The sequence below is a fragment of the Homalodisca vitripennis genome, chromosome 3 (genome assembly GCF_021130785.1).
Source record: "Homalodisca vitripennis isolate AUS2020 chromosome 3, UT_GWSS_2.1, whole genome shotgun sequence".
Classification (NCBI taxonomy): domain Eukaryota; kingdom Metazoa; phylum Arthropoda; class Insecta; order Hemiptera; family Cicadellidae; genus Homalodisca; species Homalodisca vitripennis.
Genome location: NC_060209.1, coordinates 114654599 through 114680027, shown reverse-complemented (window position 1 = coordinate 114680027; position 25429 = coordinate 114654599). Strand labels below are relative to the sequence as shown.

General features: G+C 33.6%; 1 protein-coding gene and 1 non-coding gene across 2 annotated transcripts; one reads left to right on the top strand and one right to left on the bottom strand.

Moving 5' to 3' along the window:
• Positions 1-3940: 3940 nt before the first annotated feature.
• Trnas-cga lies at positions 3941-4022 on the bottom strand. The gene has a single exon. It is a non-coding gene; the product is annotated as a tRNA-Ser (tRNA).
• A 4467-nt stretch (positions 4023-8489) lies between these two features.
• LOC124358324 lies at positions 8490-24653 on the top strand. The gene is made up of 2 exons (XM_046810623.1): positions 8490-8693; positions 24086-24653. The coding sequence occupies exons 1-2, from the start codon at positions 8490-8492 to the stop codon at positions 24251-24253; spliced, it is 372 nt and encodes a 123-aa protein (XP_046666579.1). The 3' UTR covers positions 24254-24653.
• The last annotated feature ends 776 nt before the right edge of the window (positions 24654-25429 follow it).

The following is a 25429-nucleotide window of genomic DNA, read 5'->3' as shown; positions in this document are numbered from 1 at the left end:
GTTATGATGATCTCCAGTTGCTTAGTCACAACATCCTTAAAGTACTCCTAACTAATGTATTGAACAACCATTCTCTACATTGTGCTTTGTGAAAAACAAGAAACCTGTTAGACTTTAAGACAAATTTTTGTGTCAAACTGTCAAGCTATGAATTAAACTTATAAGTAAAATATAAGCCAAATTTGTCCCATAAGAATGAATATGAGACACAAAATGGGCCAAATATTATTGCTTGACAAGACAATTTTAAATTTATGCACAAGTACTTACTACTAAAGAGAAGAAAATACTTCTTCTTTCCTTCTTTTTACAGTTAATTTCCTTTATTTTATTACTAAATTAGTAGTATGTTAGTAGTCAAATATATTTAAATGTTTCATATTTTCGAGTGCCACTGATTTATTACCCCTGTTAGTAAATTTCTCAATAACAATTATTGTTTTTAAGTAAAATATCAATTTTAAAGTTTAAGTGAAATTTTTAAACATGTACGACTGCCAAATAGCCAGTTAACAATTATTATACATTCACAGGATTTAATCTAGGACATAATATCTATTTAACTTATTAACCCATTGGCCTTGTATCATGGAACGGTTCCGTGACAGCTAGTCTGGGCTCAAAATTTATATCACGGAACCCTTCCGTGACAAGTACAGCGTCATCTAAATAATTTTTTTTTAACTCCTTTTTCAACCAAATGTTAGTATAAATTAGACTAATATTGTTTGTAACACATAAGAAAAACTGCAATACTACAATTAATTGAAATTTAAATGAATAATAAGTTACTATAAGAATATTAGTGTACTACAAGAGAAAAAAATCAATATTCTTGGAATTTTCAGTATTTAGAAAAAACATTTATTCTGACAAACTATGCATATATATATACAGGGTGTACATAAAGTCCTGCACAGGTATAATATTTTCTGAACGATAACGGATAAATCAACAAGATTTGGTACATCAACACTACACCTAAAAATCTACTTTTTGAAGGAACTATCAGTTTTTCTGTAATATCATGGGGACGTCCCGCAAGGAGTCAGAAGGAAATCTTAAATAGGAGCATAGGTCAATATGCACATCATTTTAAAGGGCTTATCTAGCAGAGTTTAATGCCGCAAACCGCACTCAAAAGGATTGATCCAGTACAAAATGGCGGCTGTTCAAAGGTTTTACTTGGTTTCATTTTTATTAGTAGCCATAACCCCAGTAAAGCAAAACTGCAACCAAACGAATACTGCAGCTAAATACTACATTATGCTTGTCAATTGTACAGAAGTGAATTATGACGTTAGTTATCCTCAAGGGTTACAAATTTGGTCCTAATATATTGATAACGGGGAAAACCTGATAACAGTAACAATTAGAAAGCTCTTATCTTTGGGTCGCAGTTTGGACTTTCCTATTAACCAGTTTATTCATAGTAGGCTATTCTACTTTTCTTGTTTTAGTAGTGCTGTCCAACCTTTTTATCAGTGCGCTTTAGTACAAAAGAGTTTGTCGTATTGCTTGTAGTTCTTCAACTACACTATGTCGCTTGACGAACGTGAACGTATAACACTTCTTATGATGGTTGGTTGGGGAAACAACAGACGATCACACGAGGAAGCATGTCATTTATTTAATGACTACTTTCAAGAGACGCAGCCAATTTCTAGAACAACTGTAGGGAGAACTGTTCAACGCTTTATGGAAACAGGAAGTGTTTCCGATCGTCATAGGTCACGAAGGCCCGCTACTGCGACAACCGAAGACAACTCTTTAGATGTATTGCAGTCATTTATTGAGAACCCGCAAGAGTCCCTACGCTCAGCAGCACAAACTCATGACATCTCTGTTACGTCTGTTAAAAAAATTCTGAAAGGGTCTAATTTTAAGCCTTATAAAGTTCATTTGGTGCACGAACTCAACGAAGATGATTTCTATCGACGTATAGAATTTTGGTAAAACTATGATAGCCAAAATAGATCACAACGAAATTGATTGTGTTTTCAGACGAGTGTTCATTTATGCTGAATGGAAGCGTAAACAGGCACAATTGCCGTTACTGGAGTAGCGAAAATCCTCACTGGATGCGGGAGGCACATAAGCAGTATCCACTAAAGGTGAATGTCTGGCTTGGTGTGATAGGTATCCAGTTGGTAGGTCCTTTCTTCATTGGAGGAAATTTAAATGCAATATCATACCAACGTTTGCTGGAAAATGAAATTACACCAGCACTTCGAAACATGGTTTGGAGAACATTTCCAGAATATCTGGTTTCTACAGGACGGAGCACCCCCACACTACGGCATCGACGTAAGAGCCTATTTAAACACTGTTTTTTGTCAACGGTGGATCAGAAGGCGGGGGTCTGTAGAATGGCCAGCGCGTTCACCAGATCTGTCTCCATTAGACTATTTTGTTTGGGGTTACCAAGGACAACGTCTACAAAACAAAGCCTCAAAATTTAAATGAACAATTCGAACATTTACTCTGAAAACATTTGGTAAGTAAACATCTTTTTGAAATAAAACTTTTGAACAGCCGCCATTTTGTACTGGATCAATCTTTTTGAGTGCGGTTTGCGGCATTAAGCTCTGCTAGATAAGCCCTTTAAAATGATGTGCATATTGACCTATGCTCCTATTTAAGATTTTCTTCTGACTCCTTGCGGGACGTCCCCATGATATTACAGAAAACTGATAGTTCCTCCAAAAAGTAGATTTTTAGGTGTAGTGTTGATGTACCAAATCTTGTTGATTTATCTGTTGTCGTTCAGAAAATATTATACTTGTGCAGGACTTTATGTACACCCTGTATATACACAAATTCTAGTATTGCTAGGTAGAGAAATACATTTCAAATAAAATAAAAGCAACAATGAGGTATTTTATTTTGTATTATTTGAGTAAAAAGAAAAATTTTATTTTAAAAAATTCCAAAACTTTTTTAGTTTGTACAGCATTATTATTTTTAAACTATGACCAAATATATCACTATCTATTTATTATTAAAGCCCATTTTATGTTAATCCAAAAAGATATAAAATATAACCAAATAACTTGAAAAATATTTTTTTTATAAACATATAACAAAACTCTTACGTTTTAGCATTTTTAATGGGATAACTCCAGTTGAGCTGATAGTAAAAATATGTATAAGCCAATGGGTTAAAAGTTTGTGAGAACAAATAAATCTTTAACACTTTTGCAACTGCTGAAAGTATTGTACTTTTTAAAATGATAATGCGATTTCAACCAAAAATTAAAATGTCCATATAAACATTTTAGAGTGATTCGTAGTGTATGTGAACATCATCAGTTTAATATGAATTAATTTTAAAACCCCACTCTATATCCCTAAAATTTCTTTCTTCTCATTTTTGTAGCACATAGTCTAAAAAGTACAAGAAAGTAAAAGCTTTGATTATACAGCAACACGATATAATCTGTGTGTAATAATTAATTAGTTGTATAACTGATACAATCAAAATTAAAAAGTATTAAAAAATGTTAATACTTACGGTAGTTAAATATACAATTTTTGTTGAAAAATACTATTTTAGAATACAGAGTATGTTTACTATCATATTTCAAAATTTGGATTTTGAAATGTGTTATACACTACTATGTGTATTTTTTAAATAAAAATGTATAGAGTTTTTCTACATTTAAATTTAACTGTAAATCTAACACTTCACAAGATGATATTGAATTACATATTACATTTAAAAACCATAGTTTCTCACTGGTACATTTGATTTTAGAAGTAATTTATTAGTGTAGTGATTGGTTAAATTATTGGTTGAAACAAATTTAACCTACTGTAACAGAACAGATGGTAGAAAAAAAATAATGTTTAAAAATAAAAAGTGCAATTTAAAAGAATATTTTTCGTTTTCGCTAAACTGATTTTCTCGAGGTTTTGTGAACAGTTAGCAAAAAGGAATCGCTGCGGACAGGATTCGAACCTGTGCGGGCAAAGCCCATTGGATTTCGAGTCCAACTCCTTAACCACTCGGACACCGCAGCGTTGAAAATCCGTGAGTAATTATGTCATACTAGAGGTAGGACGTATTATTCCGGTCTTTTTGTGCAGTGATTTTTGATTTGGCGTCCCTATTTTCAGTTTGAATATTGTATCCACTGATTATAGAGAGGATAATTGAATAGTTAACATTATTTAAAATTTTCAAAGTTATTTCAAGGAACTTGTTATTAAATTATTGAACGATTTTGGTAGTAGGCCTATTATTTTTCGAGTATTTTGAATATTTTTAGCACTTCAGACAGTCGTTTTAATTAAAAAAAATACTACCTACTATTATTTCTAACTGTAAATATACTTAATTATAATCTTAGTTTTTAGGTTTACACGGTCGGTGTCATTAATTAGCTGACATCTAAGTTGTCCACTTCACGCCGCGACGAAGAATTGTAAACATGTTAACAATTTTATTTTATTTTGTAGTCTAATGTAAAACTCGAACACTTGGTAGTTTGTTTACGTATCAAACAGTATGTTCTAAACGTGGCAAGCTGTTTCAAGTTTCATCAAAACAAGCGCGGCTGACGATCAGTGCCTTTTACGGGTGATTTTTTAGGGAAAATTCATCTATCGATTTCACGGATAAGTAATGATTTCTTTATATTACAAATTGGCTCTTGCCTCCGAGATTGTCTCTTTATTCTTCAGTATCTCTTGGCTGTTTATAATGTGGTCTATGTTTGTTTTCTTTCAAACTCTATTTTATACTCTATGCTTTCAATTAGGCCCTACTTCATATACTTCTTTAAAATGCAATATATTTTCTTTATGGGTTTGCACATGCTTTCCATATAAACTTTTGTTGTTGTAAAGTTGTGCTTAGCGCTGAAAACAGAAATAATTAAAACTCTGATATTTCAATAATTTGTTACTTGTAACTCTGGACGTTAGCAAACTTCACTAATACACGAAGCAATTAGCGTATGAAACGTTTACAGCGATTAATAACCAACTGTTATCTGAAGGCCACATTAGAGAAAGTATTGATGGAATTTTTGAGGCAACAAAATCTGGCGTTGATTTTTTAAATTTCTCTCATAATATAGTTAAAATACTCAATTAATTTAAAAATATTTTGTAGACTATATAACTGTTGTAGATGTTTTCAAAATATTACAATGTATAAACATGCACATGCTATTAGGAGTCGATAGCCAATTAGCATTTATTCTTGAAATTGAAAAGAGGAATAATCTTCTAAGAAAACAAATCGAGCGCGAGTCTCGCTAGTTTTGGTGAGGGTCGAAATGGGGGGGGGGTATCAAAAGGGTTAAACACATTAATGTTTATTTTAGATCATGTTTTTCTTTGCTTAAAACCGCATCTTATGAATATTAATAACGCATATATTACCGTCAGACAACCAGATAAAGGGATTGAAAGTTACTAATTTGTGTAATAGTCGGTCTGAATATAGTTTAGCTGATGCTAATTTAACATTTATTTACGTGTTTTTCACGGTTGGTTTTAAGTGTGTAAAGCTAATAAAATATTGTTTGAGACAGAAACTGTTTATACCTCCCATATCGACCTTCACCTAAACTTATACGGCTGACGATCGATTTCTTCTTCTAATTCCTATATACATTAAAAAAACATGACGTGTGCTTATACAATGCAAATTGGTTCTCGTATCATGAACCATTGTATATGATATCGAAATAACCATAGCTATAATTATGGTCAATATATACGCTTATTTTGAGCCTTATACTTGCGTGCCTCATTAAACAATATAAGTATTATTTATACAAACACTTCTTTAGTCAATGGTGTTATTAATTATTCAGCAAGGTCAAATATTGAGAAGTGTAAATTTAGCGGGTAGGATTGGTACTGAGACGTTTGCATGGCACTAAATATCGGCATTCTCTATGTAATAACAAGTTGATAAAACTTTATAAAAATGGTTTTGGTAAACAAAGAGCATTCATGTTACCAAACATAAAAGTATATGTTTGTTTAGCCCTCTCTACAAAATAAGCGTTTGTATTTGTAACAATAAATTACTGAATTATCACATCTTATCTAACTAAATGACGACTTGTAACTTCGTAGATGCTCGCGAACTGCTATGAAAAGAGTTTGAACACCGACTTCCGGGCTCCAACCCTCTAGTAGTATATCAATAGATTTTCTAGTAGGCTAGTCCTCGAAATTCAGATATTCCAATGAAAACTACTTCAGAATGCTAATGATACTACTGAAAAATAAAATAAAATGTTATTACTGCGCGTGAAGTTCTGACTAGTCACGAGTGAATTTGATACCCATATATTGTGTTTTTCAATTACTGGACTCGCACAATAAGCCCAACGAAGATAGGCGTAGATCCATAGGTCTTTCATTTAGCCTACTAAACTCTCGGTAAGAACTCAGCTAATATCAATTCCCATTTCGATCTGCATTTACTAAGTAATCCTACTAGTTTCCACTTTTTTTGCCAGTAGGGGCGTGCTATAACCCAATACGGCAGGTAGCGCTCCTAGTAGCGAACACCACAACCAGCAACAATGAGATCAACTAAAACAAGTTCTCACCGTCAACAGGTCGGTCGGAGAATTGCGGCATCGAACAGTGGAATAGGAAATACCTGTCCCTGTGCGGTTGGCGAAGGCGAACGTAGTTTGGCCAAGAAAGGGCGTACTACGAGGATCGTATGAAAACCCCGTGGCAAGTGCATTCTAAGTATGTGAATTACATAAATAAAATTGGCGCGTTCTACTTCTAAACCTGTTTAATACTTTAATTGTTGTTTCAAACTTCTTGGCTGTGTTTGTTCTAACGTTTTTAGTTGGTAAGTAACAGTTTAAATTAAGTAACCAAATTATAAATATCTAGTTCCATTTAAATATATTTATAAATTTATTTGTCCATTTCTGTCCTGCACCATCCCTTTTATTGTTTTAATCGTTATTTCAATCTTTACGGTGATCAAACGTGTAAATGTACGTTTACCCTAGTTTTTTTGGATAAGATTATTTATTTGAAAACAATTAAAATTATTATCATAGATTAATTGTAATGCATATTATTGCCAAATTCTATTTACCCGCAAGGCGGTTGCTATTTTATAGCTTTTGAAGTTACCATAAAGAATTGTTTATTTTTACTTGCTTCTTTATATTTTCATCTGAGTCGCTGTGAACTTTTTTGTTTCTTAGAACAATTATTTAAACTGCTAAAATAATAGTAATTGATGTTACAAATTAAGAATTATACTATCAACAAAATACATTTCCCTAAAACTTGTCATAAGTGAATATTCAATATTTTGTGTGTGTGTTAAAGCTAAAGTTGGAACTGTACATCAGATATATAAAGGGGCTATTCAATTCAATTTAAAGTATTATATTTTATAATATGTATTTTCAGATAATTGTTTTAAATCTTTGTCAGAAACAAATCCTTTTAAATTAGACGTTTGTTTTAAGCTGTGCATGTGTTTATTTTATTCGTACAGAGCTTTTGTACTTTGTAAATTCTTGAAAACGATTAAGCAAATTAATTTAACATTTATATTTACACGTTAGAAAACATTATTTAGGACTCGACAGGTGTTTCTTAAATTTGGTAGTTTATTGCCCGCCTGTGCAATAACTTTTGATAGAAATATCTTGGGAGATTTGAAACTTGATACATAGGTTCCTCTTGATTCAATTAAGATTCAATTCATCTTCTATCAATTTTTTTGTCAAAAGGCCAAAAGGTTAGCACAATTACAAGGAAAAAATGTTACCGTCATATTGACAGTACAGCAATTAAAAGCCGATAAATATTTATATATATATATATATGGGGGGGTGGGGGGGGGGGGGGGTGGGGGGGGGGGGGGGTGGGGGGGGGGGGGGGTGGGGGGGGGGGGGGGTGGGGGGGGGGGGGGGTGGGGGGGGGGGACAAGATAACCCACTAATCTCTGAAAGTTAATCAATTGTCTGTTGGCAGTCTGTAAGCACAAGTTGTTGAATTTTTTTCAATATTTTTCGTCGATTTGGGCAGTTGATGAACGTCCAGAAACGAGGCTTGTCATCAATCCGACATGTCACCCACTTTTAAATCGAGCAGTCCACTCGTACACTTGACTTTTACCTATAGTGTCATCTTGGTAAGCTGTTTTTTTTAACATTAAAACAGTTTCACCCAGCATTTTTTCCAAATAAAAAACAAAATTTCACAACTGCACGTTGTTCACTTAAACTTGCCATCATAAAAAACAAGAACAGCACCAGCAAAAACAATCACTGCAGATGAATGGAACAAGCCAGATTGACAATACAGGCGGCACTGAACTGGCTATGAGTTGCGCTATACACGCGTAGTGGGCAGAAATGAGTACTTGTAGTTTCTTTAAAGTATCATATTTGACAGTATTTCTACCTTATTTTGGAAACAAAAATCTATATTATATCATTTTTACAGTATTATTAACTGCTTTATGGTATGGCAGGAAAATGGAGGTGATTCGTGGAGAGTTAGCTGCTCTGCGCACTCAGAGCAACATGGCCGCCACACGTTCACAGTCCATGCCGCGGACGCTCAACAGGCTTAGTGTGGAGCAGTCCAACAGTAATCCTGAGCGTGTCAAGAAACTCACTAAGTTCTTCGGAGACGAGCCCCCACTGCTGAGGCTCTTCTTGAAAAAGTTAGGGTATGAGGTACGATTCTTGCACCTTTTATTTCTTTTTCTTTTGCACCCAGTTTTAGTTAGTTTTTTAACCTTATCGTTTGTTGAAATCTAACTTTCTTATGCATTTACTGTTAGTTTATGGCTATAAATTATTATTACTTAGTTAAATTTTATCATGTCATATTACCATGCCAACCAATAATTGGCTGGCAAAAAATGTCCATAAATGTTAACCAAAACTTGAAAATCACCCCTTGTCAACTCCAGAGAAATACAATTTACTTAATGTAAAAATTTGTTTTATTTTATGTATATAACATTTACAAAGCAAAGGGACAAGATTTTATAATTCTGTGCATTGACACCAAAATTAATTCTACTTCAGTTACTTGTACAAATATTATCTGTGAGTTGAAGTGCAAAGTTAAAATAGATTGTGTTGTGAGGTATTTCAACTAAAATGGGCAGTCAAGATATTGATGAAGCCTTGGACGATTTTCTGGACGTATAAGAATTAACTGATTTTGAAGTACAATACAAATACAAATTCACTTTATTCATAATTTGTACATAACATGTAACAAACATAAAATGGCGTCAGTTTACAATATACCATACATTACAATAACTATGGTATTATAAGATAATACAAGGTGCATAATGCCTTACTCAATCTAAAAAAATTTATATTCTAGGCCCATGACAAATCGATCATTATAACGGTTATCATTATGTACAAGATTATTTTGTGTATTTTACATTTCAGTCCTTAAGGCTACTAACTAAAGACAAAAACTCATCAAATGAATAAAGTGGGTCTACTGATCAAATACTGCTTTAGCTTATTTTTTAAAGTTTTTGAAAATTGTCAATTGCTAAGATATCTTTAGGTAAAATTATTGTAAAATCTAATGCCTGCAACTATTGGTTTTTTCCTTGTGAACTGCAAATTAATCTGTGGAGCTGCCAATTGATTACGGTGTCTACTTGAATAGTTATGGAAGGTGCCTAATCTAGGTAAGCTGTAATTAGCTTTCCTTACTTCTAATATCGTGTCCATAATGTAAAGCCCATAAATAGTTTAAATACCTAAATCCGAAAATATTTGTTTCACTGACTCCTGTCTCTGTAAATTTAACATAACCCTCATAGCCTTTTTTTTTGTAACAGCAAAATACTTTGCAAATTAGTAATTACTGGTTGCTCCGTACAAAGCAACACCAAAAAGAAATATGCGAGTGAATATGTGAGTAATAAACCATTTTTAAAGTTTCCAGATTACAATATTTTGAAATTGATTTCAATGCGTAAAGACCAGAAGATATTTTCCTTTGAATTACCTTAAGCATTCCATCCCAAGTTAAGCATTCATCCAATGTCAAACCTAAAAATTTAATCTGATCTACTCTTTCTATTTGTGTGTTTTGAACCTCAATTTTTGGCTGTGGACTGAGTTTATTTTTGTGTGTACAAAATGAAATATATTTAGTTTTTATCTGCATTAAGTGACAAAATTTTTTTTCACAAAAATAATTATATATTGATGTCATATTTTGGTTTGCTATATTTTCTATTTCGTTTAGAGATTTATGAGATATAACTAAGTTACAGTCATCTGCATACAAACCACATTTTACTATTTAAATTTAATACAGTATTCGGTAAAACCATTAATATAGCACAGAAATAATAAGGGGCCAAGTATAGAGCCTTGAGAGTATTATGGCAGACTCTGTCAAATGCTTTGCTGAGGTCCATAAATATACCAAAAGCACGATTACCCGAGTCCACAGAATCCAGAAACTGACTCCACAAACTCAATTCCAGCAGTGATGACAGATCTACCCGACCTAAACCCATGCTGCTCCTCCTCAAATAACCCATTAGTTTCTAAGAATTCCACTAACCTAATATGCATTACACGCTCAAAATATTTTGGAGAAGGTTGGCAGTATTGACAATTGACGATAATTAGTAGGATCAGTTGTACTACCTTTCTTAAAAACTGTTTTTATTTTAGAAATTTTCAGTTTTTTGCAAATATTCCACTTACAAAAGAAGAGTTAATAACATGCATCAATGGTTTTGTAACGCGACCGATTTGGGGATTAATTGGTATCCGCTGCCACCACCGGATGATTCCGGAAAAAGAAATAAAGTTTGTGCAACAACGTTTGAATTTTAAAAAACACTGGTTTATTAAAGATTAATTTATAGAAATCACACAATTTACATTGGTTAAAAAGGGGAGAGCACTTCTGAATGATATAAAGTATTGAATTACATTATTGAAAGAATTTAGAAAAGTTTTAAAATAGGGCAACAGAGAGTTACATGTCTACGAGTCTGAGGCCTGAACTAGACTAGCTTCCCAGCACACGCAGGTGCTGACTCTGCATTGTCAGCAGTCTTACTGCTGACCTCCTCAACAGGGCTGTACACTTTACAATTATTATTGTCTTTAGTTAAATTTTACCAAATGGATGAAATTTTTATATAACCAAATAAAGCATAATTTCTTGAATTATTGTTAATATTGGGTTCGGGTCGTTACATCACCCTCTCCTCTGGAAAAGATGTGTCATAGGATTAAAGTGATGGCACATCTTGAATCTATTACATTCGTATAATAATGACTTATTTGTAACTTAAAAATGTTTTCTTTTCTTTGAAGTGTTTCCCCAAATTATTAATACATATTTCTAATCTAAGTTTACATAATCATGATACTACTAAGATTTAGGATTATTACTAATATACAATATTTCTTTTCAGAGTCACAAGCCGGTCAGAGTCTTTTGATTTGTTACTTTAAAGATTTTAAAAATGTTCACATTTTCCTCCACTATTTAATCATGAGGGGGGGGTCATCCGAACAAAGGAGGCTTCGTGGATGATCTCTGCTAATGGAGTTCCTTCCTCCACCCTCACCGTCAGTTGGCTCTGGTCTGGGCCGCTTGTGCTCTGAGTTTGTCTTTGCTGCCGACTGGTCGTGCAAAGGCGTCTTACTCTCCTATGACATATAAAAACTACGAGCAGTACACAATTTAAACTTACAACTACATATATGACAATGAAGTTATAATTTTTATTTACATTAATGACGACAGGTCGGTTTATATTAGATCCTTGCAATAATGAATTTAGTCCTATTTCTATATGACCATCAATTAGATTCTTTTTAATATCTTTTAGCGTTTCAAAAGTTAAGTTATTGTTTAATAATATAAGAGCGGTTTCATTGGGCTGCAATATGTTTTATTTTCGGTATATGAAGGTGCGTAATATTTCTTTTATAAACTATATTCCCTCTGATTCTTGAAAATATCTTACCACTTTTTCCAAAAATATCACACCTTGATACTTGTTTTATGATACCTGAGGTGTTAACAACAACTTCTAAATAATCTTTTACAATGTCTGTTTTAATTACAGATGTATCATCTTCAATATTTCTAAAACAATTTAATATTACTTTGTAAGGTTCTGCAACACTATAAATCCAGTCATTGCCATTTTGTAACCAAAACGGTGAATTTACATTCTCAGTTAGAACTCTGTTACACTTTTGAGTTACCGAACTTAATCCCATAAACAGTGAATAGATGCAACCATCGACTGTATGGTGTAGTACACTTATTGAATTTGGACAAATGTTAACATAACTGTGCCTACATTGAACATATTCATCTGAGGTGAGAGGTACATAGTACTGCCTATCTTTAGATATCAACAAGTAATCGTGTTCAATTTTCCAAACTAACCAATGTCTTAACTTAGGTTGATAAAGTGGTATCACTTCTATTTTATAGGTTTCAAATTGTCTATCAATTGAGCTTAATGGTACTGTAACAATCAATCTTATGCTAGCTGGATTAGCTAATGCTTGCGCTGTACAAAGATCATAATACAAAAATATATCTTCATCATTTACAGGAACAATTAGTTTCAAATGAGATGGTATACTCTTCTCAATTTTATTCAAAACCTTTGTGAAATCATGTGGATTTAGTAGTTTACTGCTTATCTTACCAGAATATATAAGTTCTAATGCTTGCCTAAACTCTACTACTCTTAGCTTAGCTTCATCAACAGTTTGACCTAAATGTCTTAACATTGTTGTAATTGCCATATGTTTTGCTAAGGACTGATGCATCATTATATTCTGTTCATTGAAGTTTGTTAATGATGTTATTAACCTGTCGTTGGCTGTAGATAACTTAATCATTATCTCATGAATAGCTTTAGTGTTACTTACAATTCTAGAATTAATATCTTTCATCAAAGTTATTTGTGTATGACGCGAACTAACAACTGTACCACTTATTAACTTTAGTTCGTCTACCTTGGTATTTACATGTTCTAAATCTTCACTAGTCGGTACACCAAATAACCACTTTAATGCATAACCTCCTGCATTTATAAGTCCACGCTTATTTCTAGAATGTCCTACAGGTGGCAAAAGTTTTAATAAGTCAGTTATATCACTCTCATACTGCTCGATTCCTTCCTTCACTCTTATATATTCAAACTCGAAGTCTTCATCCCAGACGTTCACACTGATATTTTTAAACTGTTCTAATTCTACACATCTTTCTTTTAATGGTATCAGTTCATCAAGGATTTCTACTAGATCAAAGTCTAAAACGATTCTCCATTCATCTCCGGATATCACAGAGTCTTCTAGCTTTCTAAACACAACTCCTTGGCTCATTTCAGCTGCTTTGACCATCGTAATAATCATTAGTCCTGTAACAAAGTTATACTTGACATCTATAATCTAACTTATCATTTATGTTATGCATATTCAGTGTTGTTTAACTAACTTCTCCTTATTGTAATATAACACAATTGATCTTCTTAAAATAACTCGATTTGTCCTTTCACTTCTTGCAACTTTTTTTCTTCCGGCCTTCTGTATTAGTACTCTCAGTAATCTCATGTGCTTGTGTGGATGTACTCAGACACTTTTTAGTCTTTAGGGATCCCTTTTTTTTGTTTTCTCTCACACAACATTCAAACTCATTCAGCAACATTCGTTTCACATTTTCACTTCTGTCAAACTGATCATTTTTCACTTCATTCGCTACTGAGTTGTAATCCTACAAGATGAAATTTCGAGAATACACAACAACTTCGGCTTTTTCTTACTTCTCTCATGATATAACACTTTACTTCTACATTATTATAATACAACTTGTATGCTTCTATTTACAACTCAACTTCATAGTCTTCCAGTCTGGATGGCTTCCTCTTTTCCCTGACTGGTCTTTCATTGCTTCTTTCTTGGGCAGGTTGTAATCCACTCGGTCCAGCTTGCTCTGCTGCTTGGCTTGGTACTGTTGGATCTTCAACCTCCTCTTCTGCATCACTTGCTTCTTCGAGGCTTATTCCTCTTCTTGCTTCCTTCCTAGGAATTCCTAGTGCTTCTTCATTTTTATTCCCATGGAATTCTTCTACGCTATCTTCGCTTTCTTCTTCTTTGTTTTTCAGTTCAACTACTGGCTTGATTCTATTCACGTGCACTTTGACGTTTTTCCCTCTTATTCTTAAAATTACATTTAACTCAGATACGATTTCTACTATTTTGTATGGACCTTTCCATAACTGTGAGAGTTTTTTTAACTCTTCCCTTTTTTATGTGTGGTACATGCAGGTACACTAACTGTCCGACATAATACTCACTTTCTTTCGACTTCTTGTCGTAATGCTTCTTTTGAGCTTTCCTTGCCTTTTCCTGGCAGTGTTTCGATATTTCTTGAATCTCTTTTAATCTGGTTCGTAGATCTTCTACGTAATCTGAGTAGACATCTGTGTCCTCAGTTATAGTGAGATCTGCTTCTAAGGGCGTTTCCATCTTCTTTCCGTACACCATTTCAAAAGGTGTGTACCCTGTACACTCGTGTTCTTGGCTGTTGTATGCCATGTTGATCATGGGTAACAGTTCGTCCCAGTCTGACTGGTTTTTGTTAACAAAGTGGCTCAGCATTTTAGGGATGGTTCGGTGTACTCTCTCTGTCCGTCCGTTACTCATAGGATGGTAAGCAGTTGTCTGTAATTTTTTTATTTTCAGTAGTTTGCAAACACTCTGAATCAGTTCTGATGTGAAATTTTTCCCTTGGTCTGTAATTAATTCTTTTGGTACTCCGATTGACGTTACAACTTTCTGAACAAATGCTCGTGCTATGGTTTCAGCTGTTTGATCTGGTAATGCTATAAATATTCCGAATCTTGTGAAATGGTCGATAACAGTTAATATGTACTTGTTATTTGATCTAGTTAACGGTAAGGGACCTACTATGTCACATGCTAATCTATAACCAAATTCACTCACTTCTTGAAACTTCCCTAATGGTGCCTTTGATTTTCCATAATCTGTTCGTCTGTTGCATGAGTCACATGATCGTACGAATGCTGTTACATCTGCTCTCATTTTTGGCCAGTAGAATTTGTCTTGAATTCTTAATATGGTCTTCTTTATTCCTCCATGTCCACTCGTTGGCAAATCATGATGTAGTCGTATTACTTTCTCTCTCAATTCTCTTGGTATTACAATTAATTTTTCATCTTCTTTCTTGAAGTACACTACTCCTTGGGGACTTGTTTTGAAATGTTCATGCATTTTCAGTTTTTGACATTCTTTATCTTTCTTTTGAGCTGCTTTAATCGCGTCTATATCTAATAAAGGTAACTTTTCACACTCATTTTTGTATACTACTCTACTTAGACAATCTGCATTTTTTGTTTTTCACACCGGGTTTGTGGTAAACTTTGTAGTCATACTCAGCTAATTTCAAAGCCCATCTTGTTAATCTACTTGAAGGATCTTTTAATGATAGTAGCCATTTGATTGCACTGTGATCCGTGTAAAGAGAAAAGGATCTTCCATAGAGGTAACATCTGAAGTATTTAACTGCCCAAACTACAGCTAATAACTCTCTTTCGGTTACACTGTAGTTTTTGTTCTGCGGAATTCAACTGTCTTGATGCATACGCTATAGGATGTTCTACACCGTTTATTTCTTGTCCTAGCACTGCACCAATCGCTACGTTGCTGGCATCTGTGCTAAGAATGAAAGATTTTTGAAAAATCTGGGTAGATCAACAAGGGTTCAGTGGTTAGTTTTTCTTTTAGTTTTTTGAAAGCTGTCTCACAATCTGGTGTCCAATTAAATTTTTCATTCTTTTTGATCAATTTAGTTAATGGTTTGGCTATGTCCGCAAAGTTTGGAACATGCCTTCTGTAGTAACTGCATAATCCAATGAATCCTCTGATTTCTTTCTCATTCTTTGGCTGAGGGAACTCCTTTACAGCTTCAATCTTTTTCGGACAAGGCTTTACTCCTTGATTCGTGATTATATGTCCTAAGAAATTAATTTCGGGTTTTGCAATTTGGCATTTCTTTAGCTGCACACTTAAGTTTACCTCTTTAAACCTCTCTAGCACGTCACTCAAATCTTGTGCATGCTGTTCTATTGTCGGGCTGTAGACTAAGATGTCATCCATATATGGTAGACAAGACTTTCCTTTCAGTCCTGATAAAGTGGTATCAATCAACCTCTGGAAAACTGCAGGGGAGTTTATAAGACCCATGGGCATTCTGGTATATTCATAATGTCCTGTTGGAGTACTGAAAGCTGTTTTCTCTTGGCTGTCAGGATGCATTTTAATTTGGAAGAATCCCGAATTCATATCTAGTGCAGTAAAAGAATTTACTTCCACCAAGCATGTCAAGTGTTTCGTGGATATCTGGTAAAGGATAAACTTCTGGTACTGTGCATGAGTTCAGATCTCTGTAGTCGATGCACATTCTGTGAGTTACAACACCATCGGGACCAGGTTTCTTTGGCACTATGACCACTGGTGCTGACCATGGTGATACACTCGGTATTATGATTCCTTTATCTAGTTGTTCCTCTATCAGATCTTGTATCACTTGTTTCTGTGCATGAGGCACTCTGTATGGCCTTTTGTTAATGGGAGGGTGGTCTCCTGTGTTAATTTTGTGGCTTACTTTTGCTGTACATCCTAAATTTTCAATTCCTCCAAGGCTAAACAAATTTCCAAATCGATGAAGTACGTTTCTAATCTTTGCTTTTTCTTCTGGTCTCAAATGCTCTATCTTTTCTTCTACTTTTCTTCTGAATTCGTCGCTTTTTTTTAGATACTGTGTTGACCCTTTTTGGTTCTGTCGAATTCTTTGGTTTTAAATGAGGTTCTTCTAATTTACAGATCAAAGTGTTCTTGTACATTACTAAATCTTCTGGGCTTGTATTAACTACTTTCGTCCAACAAGTTCCATTTCTTACTTTAGTTAGACTTCTGGCTACATAAATTCCATGAATTTTTACAAGTGCTGGTTCTGTAATTACAACTTTGTTCTCAATTTCTTGCTTTCGTTGTTTCACATTTTTCCCCAATTTTAGTTGTACTACCATTTCTGAACGGGCAGGTATGTTGAGGTTAGTTCTGCAGTATGCTGGAAGATTTTCAGGCAAGTTTTCGTTTTCGTTAGGCTTCACTTGCGCGTTGATTGAGCGATCGGGTTCTACTTGGAAGGTTTGAGTTCGCTTGGTGGCTATACCGAGTCCACTCACACAATCATTTGTAGTTTCTTTGTCTCGTTCGTATAGGTCGACTGCGTCACAACCTTCAATACTTAAGACATATCGTTCTAAATCAATGACAGCTCTTTTCCACCTAAGCACATCATACCCTATAACTGCAATATAATCTTCAGGCAAGTCCGCTACTATAAACGTACACGTAATTTCTGTGTCTCCTAGCTTTATAGTCTGTTTTACTTGACCGTAGGTGTGCATTATGGCTCCTGTGATGCCATGTACACGAACATCAGTCGGTGAGATAGGTCCTTGGGTGACCGTTTTCTCTATCATCGAGATTTGTGCCCCAGTATCAATTATTACTGGCCCATTGACACTCCCAATGGTTCCATGAGCTAGTAGTTCATAGTTGTTTTCCTGCTCAGTGATGTATGCAATTTTAGGTTTTTTCTTCGCCTGTCCAAACCTTATCTTGTGTAGGTTCAGATTTACTTCCTCACGGGGTTGCCAGCGGCGCTTCTGGGTTCCCCGCTGTAGTTTAACGGTAGAGCGTTTCTTGAACTATAACCGCTTCCTGAAGGTTGACCTCTTTCGTTACCCGTGTTCTTTGTTCTGGCCCAGCAATTATCAGCCGTATGACCTTGCTTCTTGCAGAAGCTGCAGTGAGGACGTGTGGAGTTTGCCTTTGATTTACATTCTGATTCTCTGTGCCCTTTTCTACGGCAATATCCACATTCCTTCATCTGCCTGTCTGTAGAGCTTCTACATCTACAGTCTTTTGCTACGTGTCCTATCTTTCCACAATTGTAGCATTTACTTGTTAAATTGTTTCCAAAAACTTTCCTTGGTTTTTCTTCAAATGGATTTGGCCTTTTTTCTAAGTTATTTATTGCTATTGCGGTAGTCACTGCTTCTCTAAAATTCTTTGGAAACTTAATCCTTGTTTGTCTGCCAATTTCTCCGTAAAGTCCTCTGACAAAGGCTTCCATTGTTCTTCGGTCAGCTTCTTCTATTAATACTCTATTTACTTCTTCGTTATTGGTGGTTCTCAGTGTTTTGTCACTGACCCTCTTTACTCTGTCAGAGAATTGTTCGATAGTCTCTCCTTTATTTTGTCTGATGCTAGCTAACTGTTCAAAATAATAGTGATCTGGTAGGCTATCTCCAAACCTTTCTGTTAGAGCAGACTTAATTTCTTTAAGTGTTGTGGCGTTTTTTGCATTTTTCATCTGATTTTGAAAACTGTAGTGCACTACCAATTAACTTTAATTTCAATACTTGTAATGTTTGTGTTTCGTTCCAATTGCTCAGTTCTCCTATGCCTTGAATGCTGTCGAAGAATGGCATGAGTAGATCGGCTCTCTCTCCATCGTAGGGAGTAATGCTAGACACTAGCTCAAATGATGGCCTGCTTGCTGCTCCGATTGTCATATCCATAGCGGATGGTGACATTCCTGTTTTGTTCAGCACAGAATTTCCCGCGATGGTTTCGTCTATGCAGTCTTGAAGAGACCTGACTTTGGTTGAAATTGCATCAAAAGCCTCTTGAAATTCAATGGTTTTTTCCTTCAAACGTTACTGTAGAACTCATTGTTGATTTGTTATAATGATCTTAATAATCTAACATTTAATTTAGGAAACTACAAAATTTTACGAAGTTCGATTTAAAATATACGACTGAATTTATGACTAATAATACTATTTTTTCTTCAAAATCCCAAAAGTTTTCTATCAAAATAAATTTTCTGATAACCAATCAATGATTGATAGCCTATATATACCCAATCCTATCAATCAATCATCATCAATTGATGTTAGTGATAATAATCCATATACATCATATAAAACTAATTAGTAGATTAGCAATGCCTAATCAATTAACAATATCGATTTACACAGTACAAGTATACTAATGTGACGTATAGATTTTGAATAACGCACTGGAATAGCGTCTAACTTCAAATTCAAATTAATTTTAAAACAAATATTTCTCAATAACAATTATCTAAACTCAAAATATTAATTTTATCAAAACTATGACACTTGTTTTAAAGAGTGCTTCTACATTACAAAGATTTAATAAATAATTTTTTTATCTGGAAACATTGGCAATTCCTACAAAACATTATTTAATAATTATTCTTATCTTAATTTTAAAATGAGAAATAGGTGCCCTGGAAGTGACGACCTGACATTGAAGTGCACATTGTTACTCCATGTTAGAGCAATTTAATTTAATTTACTTGTTACTTAATAATTGATCACAAAATTAATAAGAAATTGTGCTATCATTCAATGCTGCATTCACTATTACACCACAGCACCTTTATTCTCTCTTATTTCTATGTCTTATTTTATTATATAATTAACGTAGAATATTTGGTAAAATTAGTTTAAAAGTATAGCCAATGTTTCTTTATTATATTTATTTAATTTCTGAACGTGAACAAAGGCTCACCAAATATCGCCGCCATTGTGACTGCCATGGTTGCTAGAGGCTGTGGACAGATGATGTTGGTTGTTGTCAGCGTCACCCACGATGTTGGTTGGTTGCTCCGCTTCCGTCTCCTAGGCTGGCGACGTGATGAAGATGGCAAGATGGCGTCCTTTCTCGGCGTCCTTTCTCGGCTTGGCGTCTTCACGTGTAGATTCCTTTATCCAATTCCATCATCTCCTTGTTGCACTTTTTATACCAAAATTTTGCAAAATCCAACTTGGAAACACTTTTCCTAACTGTTAAAACTATACTTGACACTGGATTACACTGTTTAAATAATTTTTGATGTTCACGTGGTCACTTCGGCGTCGGGAAATCAATCAACTGTACAGTTAAATTGTCCCAAGGTTACGCGATCATCCCACCGCACTGCCACCAAATCTGTAACGCGACCGATTTGGGGATTAATTGGTATCCGCTGCCACCACCGGATGATTCCGGAAAAAGAAATAAAGTTTGTGCAACAACGTTTGAATTTAAAAAAACACTGTTTATTAAAGATTAATTTATAGAAATCACACAATTTACATTGGTTAAAAAGGGGAGAGCACTTCTGAATGATATAAAGTATTGAATTACATTATTGAAAGAATTTAGAAAAGTTTTAAAATAGGGCAACAGAGAGTTACATGTCTACGAGTCTGAGGCCTGAACTAGACTAGCTTCCCAGCACACGCAGGTGCTGACTCTGCATTGTCAGCAGTCTTACTGCTGACCTCCTCAACAGGGCTGTACACTTTACAATTATTATTGTCTTTAGTTAAATTTTACCAAATGGATGAAATTTTTATATAACCAAATAAAGCATAATTTCTTGAATTATTGTTAATATTGGGTTCGGGTCGTTACAGTTTAATCAATAGATATTTTGCATTTTTTATAATAGGCATAGGGACATCGTCATACCCCGCAGAGAATTTATTTTTAAAAGATGATATGACTTTATCAAGTTCGATTTCGCTTAAAGGCTTTATACGAAGCTGTTTGTTGGGTGGATTTTGAGTATTTAAATTATTACTATTATGGTTAACACAGATAAGGAAATTTTGAACTATACTGTCATCTACAACATTTATGAAGTGACTATTAAATATTTCACAAACTTTGTATGGATCGGAGCTCATTTGGCCATCTGCAATCAATCTAATGTCATTGTTTCTTTCTATTTTAGGTTTTATTTCTTTATTTATTATTTTCCAAGTAGATTTGCAGACATTATCAGAATTCATGATTTTATTATCTATAAATTCCTTTTTTGCATCAATGGCATTTAAATGATATCTTTTTTTTCTTTCATTAAGTAATTCTTTTGTAGCCCTATCTTTAGTTAACCTAACAGTCTGACTTAATGCAATTAATTCTTCCTTTTCTTTTTTAAGTTCATAGTTTATCCAATTGTCCTTATTAATGTTATCAACCCTGAATTTTACTAATGGAAAGCACAAATTAAAATAATACATAAATATGCCGTAAAAAGTGTCATAAATAAGTAAGTGGAAGTGAGTATGTACCTTCTGTCAGTGATAGCTATAAGGAGTCAACAGGAGATAGTGGCAATGGTCTCACTTGATGAAAATGACATTGTAAATGGTTCTAATATTGTGAACAACTGATGATAGATTGGTGAGAGCAACTATCGAAATAGCTGAACAATTGCTAAATCAAAAAACCTACTTGTGTAGCACTTCGACAGAGGGAACAAGAATAAATCAGCAGGGAAATGCAGTAGAACTGACGAGCAAGAAACTAAAGAAAGGGGAAGTATTTGCTCAAGGAAATGAGAACAGAGTCAACGTCGTAAAATAGGTAGATAAAAGAAAGGTATACATAGTCTCAATACAAACAGAGGACTCCAGTGTCTTGGTTCCATCTGGGAAAACAAACAGAAAATGGGAACCATTTTTAAAACCCACAACTGTTCTAAGCTACAACAACATCAAAAAGGGTGTAGACATTTTAGACCCAATGTCTGTCTTTCTATTACACTCTCTTACAGCAGCAAATAGTACAAGAAGGTAGCAGTAGAATTACTGCTAGGGACCTGTGTTGTCTATGCACTGGTCATTTTCAGTGATGCTAGTGAGCCAAACAATAAGTAGGATATTCTACGAGTTAGGGAAGAGCTGATAAAAAAGCTTATATCATCTTCAAGTCTGATCCAACTCCTGAACGAAACTCCAGTAAAAAATGCCGCAGAATGTAACCCTACAAGTCCAGGGATGACAGGAGCTCAAACACTGTCTCGCCAACCGAGTCGGATTGGCCCATACATCAAGAAAGAGGTGACGTTCCTGTTATGGAGGTCTTGTGAATGAACATGCCACTAAAGAAGGCAAAACGGGTCAACACCTACTGTTTCACGTGTCCAGATGAGCACCAATGCGCCTCCAGTGCTTTAATAAAGTGCAGAAATGAAATTCAAATTGTTCTAATTATTGTATTTTATATCATAAACATGAGACTAATAACTTGTTTGAACTAAAATAGTGTTAAAACTGATTTTTACCAGTTTTTATTACAATTTTATTTTCTTCAGTAGAATGACAAACATTATATTGTAATGTGCTTTTGACTTTTTTTTACCTAAAGAATTAAGCAGTTGTGGTCCTGATGGAGTACAAGATAGTCTGAGTTATTTCTATAAGCGTGGACTCACATTTCATAAACCACCAAGATAGTCAAACAATAAAATAACTGATAAGAAAATGCTTAACAACATGTAATCCATCAGGCGCATGACACGCTTTACGAAAGCCCAATTGGTTACACAACAGCAGTTATGATAAATCGCTTATACCCTATGGGGTACATGTCATGTGTGAACGAGTTAAAATAACCACAAAATAATGGAATAAAAGTAAACAAACATTGTCAACTCTCGAAATCAGCTGATCAGTGAGCTTAAATAATAATCAAGATACTTTTGTTAAACCCATTACACTTTGTTACTTATAGCCTAAAATTGTATAATTATGATTTAGTTTCATTTAATTCACAAAATGCTATTTGAAAATCATGTCTAAAAATGTTTGCTTATAATTTGGAGACCTCATTTCAACCTCCACTAACACCTAAAAATTTGGCTGACAATCAGTTTCTGTTTTAAGGAAAATGTTGTAAGAAAACCAGTTTGTGCCCTTTGAATAGCCTTACTGTAATGTTTTTTTTTTATTAATAAATGTGTTTATATTTTAATTCAATTAATTTTTTCTTATCACATGGTTTCAAATGTTTATGACTTTCTTATGGTGCTTCAAAGTTTATTTAGTTCCATTTTGTAATGTTTGAAATATACAAGATATATTCTAGATACTTTAGAAATCACATTGTATTGTATTGTATTTTATACAATGTATTTTGTAAAATATTGTTCACTATTTTCTTAATTTAATCAATTCCTTCAGTAATGAACAGTTTTATTGTGTTGATAAATATTGATACAAACATTCTAGTTATTATAAGTATGATTAACTCATTATTTTTATTTAGTTATCATTATGCTTCTTTCTCCTTCAAAAATATATCTTCCAAATGTAGTTCTTTTAAATATTTGATCTAATTCATTTTTTACTGTTATTTAATTCCTGTCCTGTTATTAATGTAGCAACTCATATTATTAATAATAGCAAACAAGTACCTGATAGTTCTTTTAAGTAATTTTAAGTGAAAAAATTAGTATAAGAGATGTTTTAAAATGGATGTATGACGTTGTGTGAATGTTCTTTTCAAAGTGAAGATTTCTATGGGTTTTTCAACAAGATAATTAAGGGGATAGTAGATGTCATTATGCATCCATTCGAATTTTTATTTAACATAATGCTAAAATACTGTATAAAAGAACAGATATGTGCATTTTTTGACATAAATAACAGTACCTTTGTAAAGATGAGTTTGGGTTTCTTGCAGGCAAGCTCAGCAATTGTAACGTTCTTATTTTAAGTTTTCTTTGTGTTCTACAACATGTAATGAACATTGTTGACTATGACTATTGCACCATTGCAAAAGATGTGCTTAATGACAATAAACTCTTGAGTTCTGATGTTGCATTTGCAATGAAATATATGTTTGACGATGTTGTTTACCACTATAAAATAACCATTGTCAGATCCACTACAGTCAGTGGCATGATTTTCCCTTTTCTACGCGTTTATTATAAATTTTAAAATGTGTATTCCTTTTTATTAATTATTACTATGGTATTCCAAAAATGTAATTTTCAAAGCATAAACCATGACTTGAGATACCTACTTTCTTAATCTGTACTATATTAAACATTGATGTTGTTAATTCCTTAACAAAATTCCATAAAAAACTCCTGATATTTCTAATAATATGCTAATATATTCTCTGGTTTACAGAAGTACGCCACGCTGTTTGAGAACGAAAGAGTCGGATTAGTGGAGTTGCCGTATTTAACAGAGGAACGACTCCACAAGTTGGGGATTCCTCTGGGTCCTCGGCTGCGGATCATGCAAGAGGCTCAACTGGGATTCCCCATTCACGACAACACCTTGTGCATCGTGTGATCTGCCATAGCAATAAACTGTTACACATGGTGCAGTGCCTGTCTGTTATAAATCATTAGTAGGCCTTAGATTTATTAAAATACAATACAGCGTGCTAAGTAAGTACCTCATACGTTAATGTTTGCATCTTCATCTTGTTACAAAAATCACTTATTTTTTCAAGTCTTATTTCATTGATAATTCAGCAGACTTAGGCATGTAATGTATTTAATTTTTAGGCAGAAGGATAAGAATGGCATTTAATTTTCCCAAGATAAAGGGTAATGAATGTATTTTTGAAACTCAAATATGTGTGCTCATACTTTTTGGCATAAAAAATATGCTTTTGTATTTTATACCATGGAACCAAAGATTTCATGTAGAAGGTATCTTTTTTTCATAAAATGTATATAGTGAGGCATTATTTTTTATAATTATTGAGAGTATTTTAGGTTTAAAAATGTTAATATTTATAAGCTAATATATTAATACATTATATACTGTATTTGTGTAAATAAATTTTGATTTATTATTTTGTTTTTTGCAGTATTACTTTGAGTGTTTTTTTACATAAAACTTGTATATAATTTAAAACTATGGATAAGTGCCAATATGTAATGTAATTTGGCCAAGTTTTGTTACACTCCTTTGTACACAAATGTTTTGTGACCTTAGTTCATAAATCGATCACAAAGAATAAATTATATAATATATATTTTGTACTTTCATAATTTGTTAATTTTATTTCCTATCAAAACCAAAAAATATTTAATTCTGTATCAGTACAATAGAGGAAGTTAATTTTATTCCTAGCAATATGATTTCTGCTGTATTTGATCAAATGTTAAATTTCATGCAATATTTGTTTTTCACTGATAACGTTTTAGGCTATAAATTGTATAAACTACCTTTTAAAATTTATCTTAACCTTAAAAATTAACAGAATCTCAATTTGGAGATAAATATAATATAAATGTATGACATTTGCCTTGGTAACGCTCACTGCCTTGTCAACTTAAGTACAGATCAGATGATTGCTGACCCTGAAAGACAAGACTCTTCTTTATAGAATTCTGGTCATTTTTAGTAAGTCAACCTGTAATAAAGTACTTACACGGCTGTAATTCCCTTATTTTCTTCTTTCTAGTGATGTATAAATTATTTAATCATATTAGAAGTTGATATACAGTATAATTC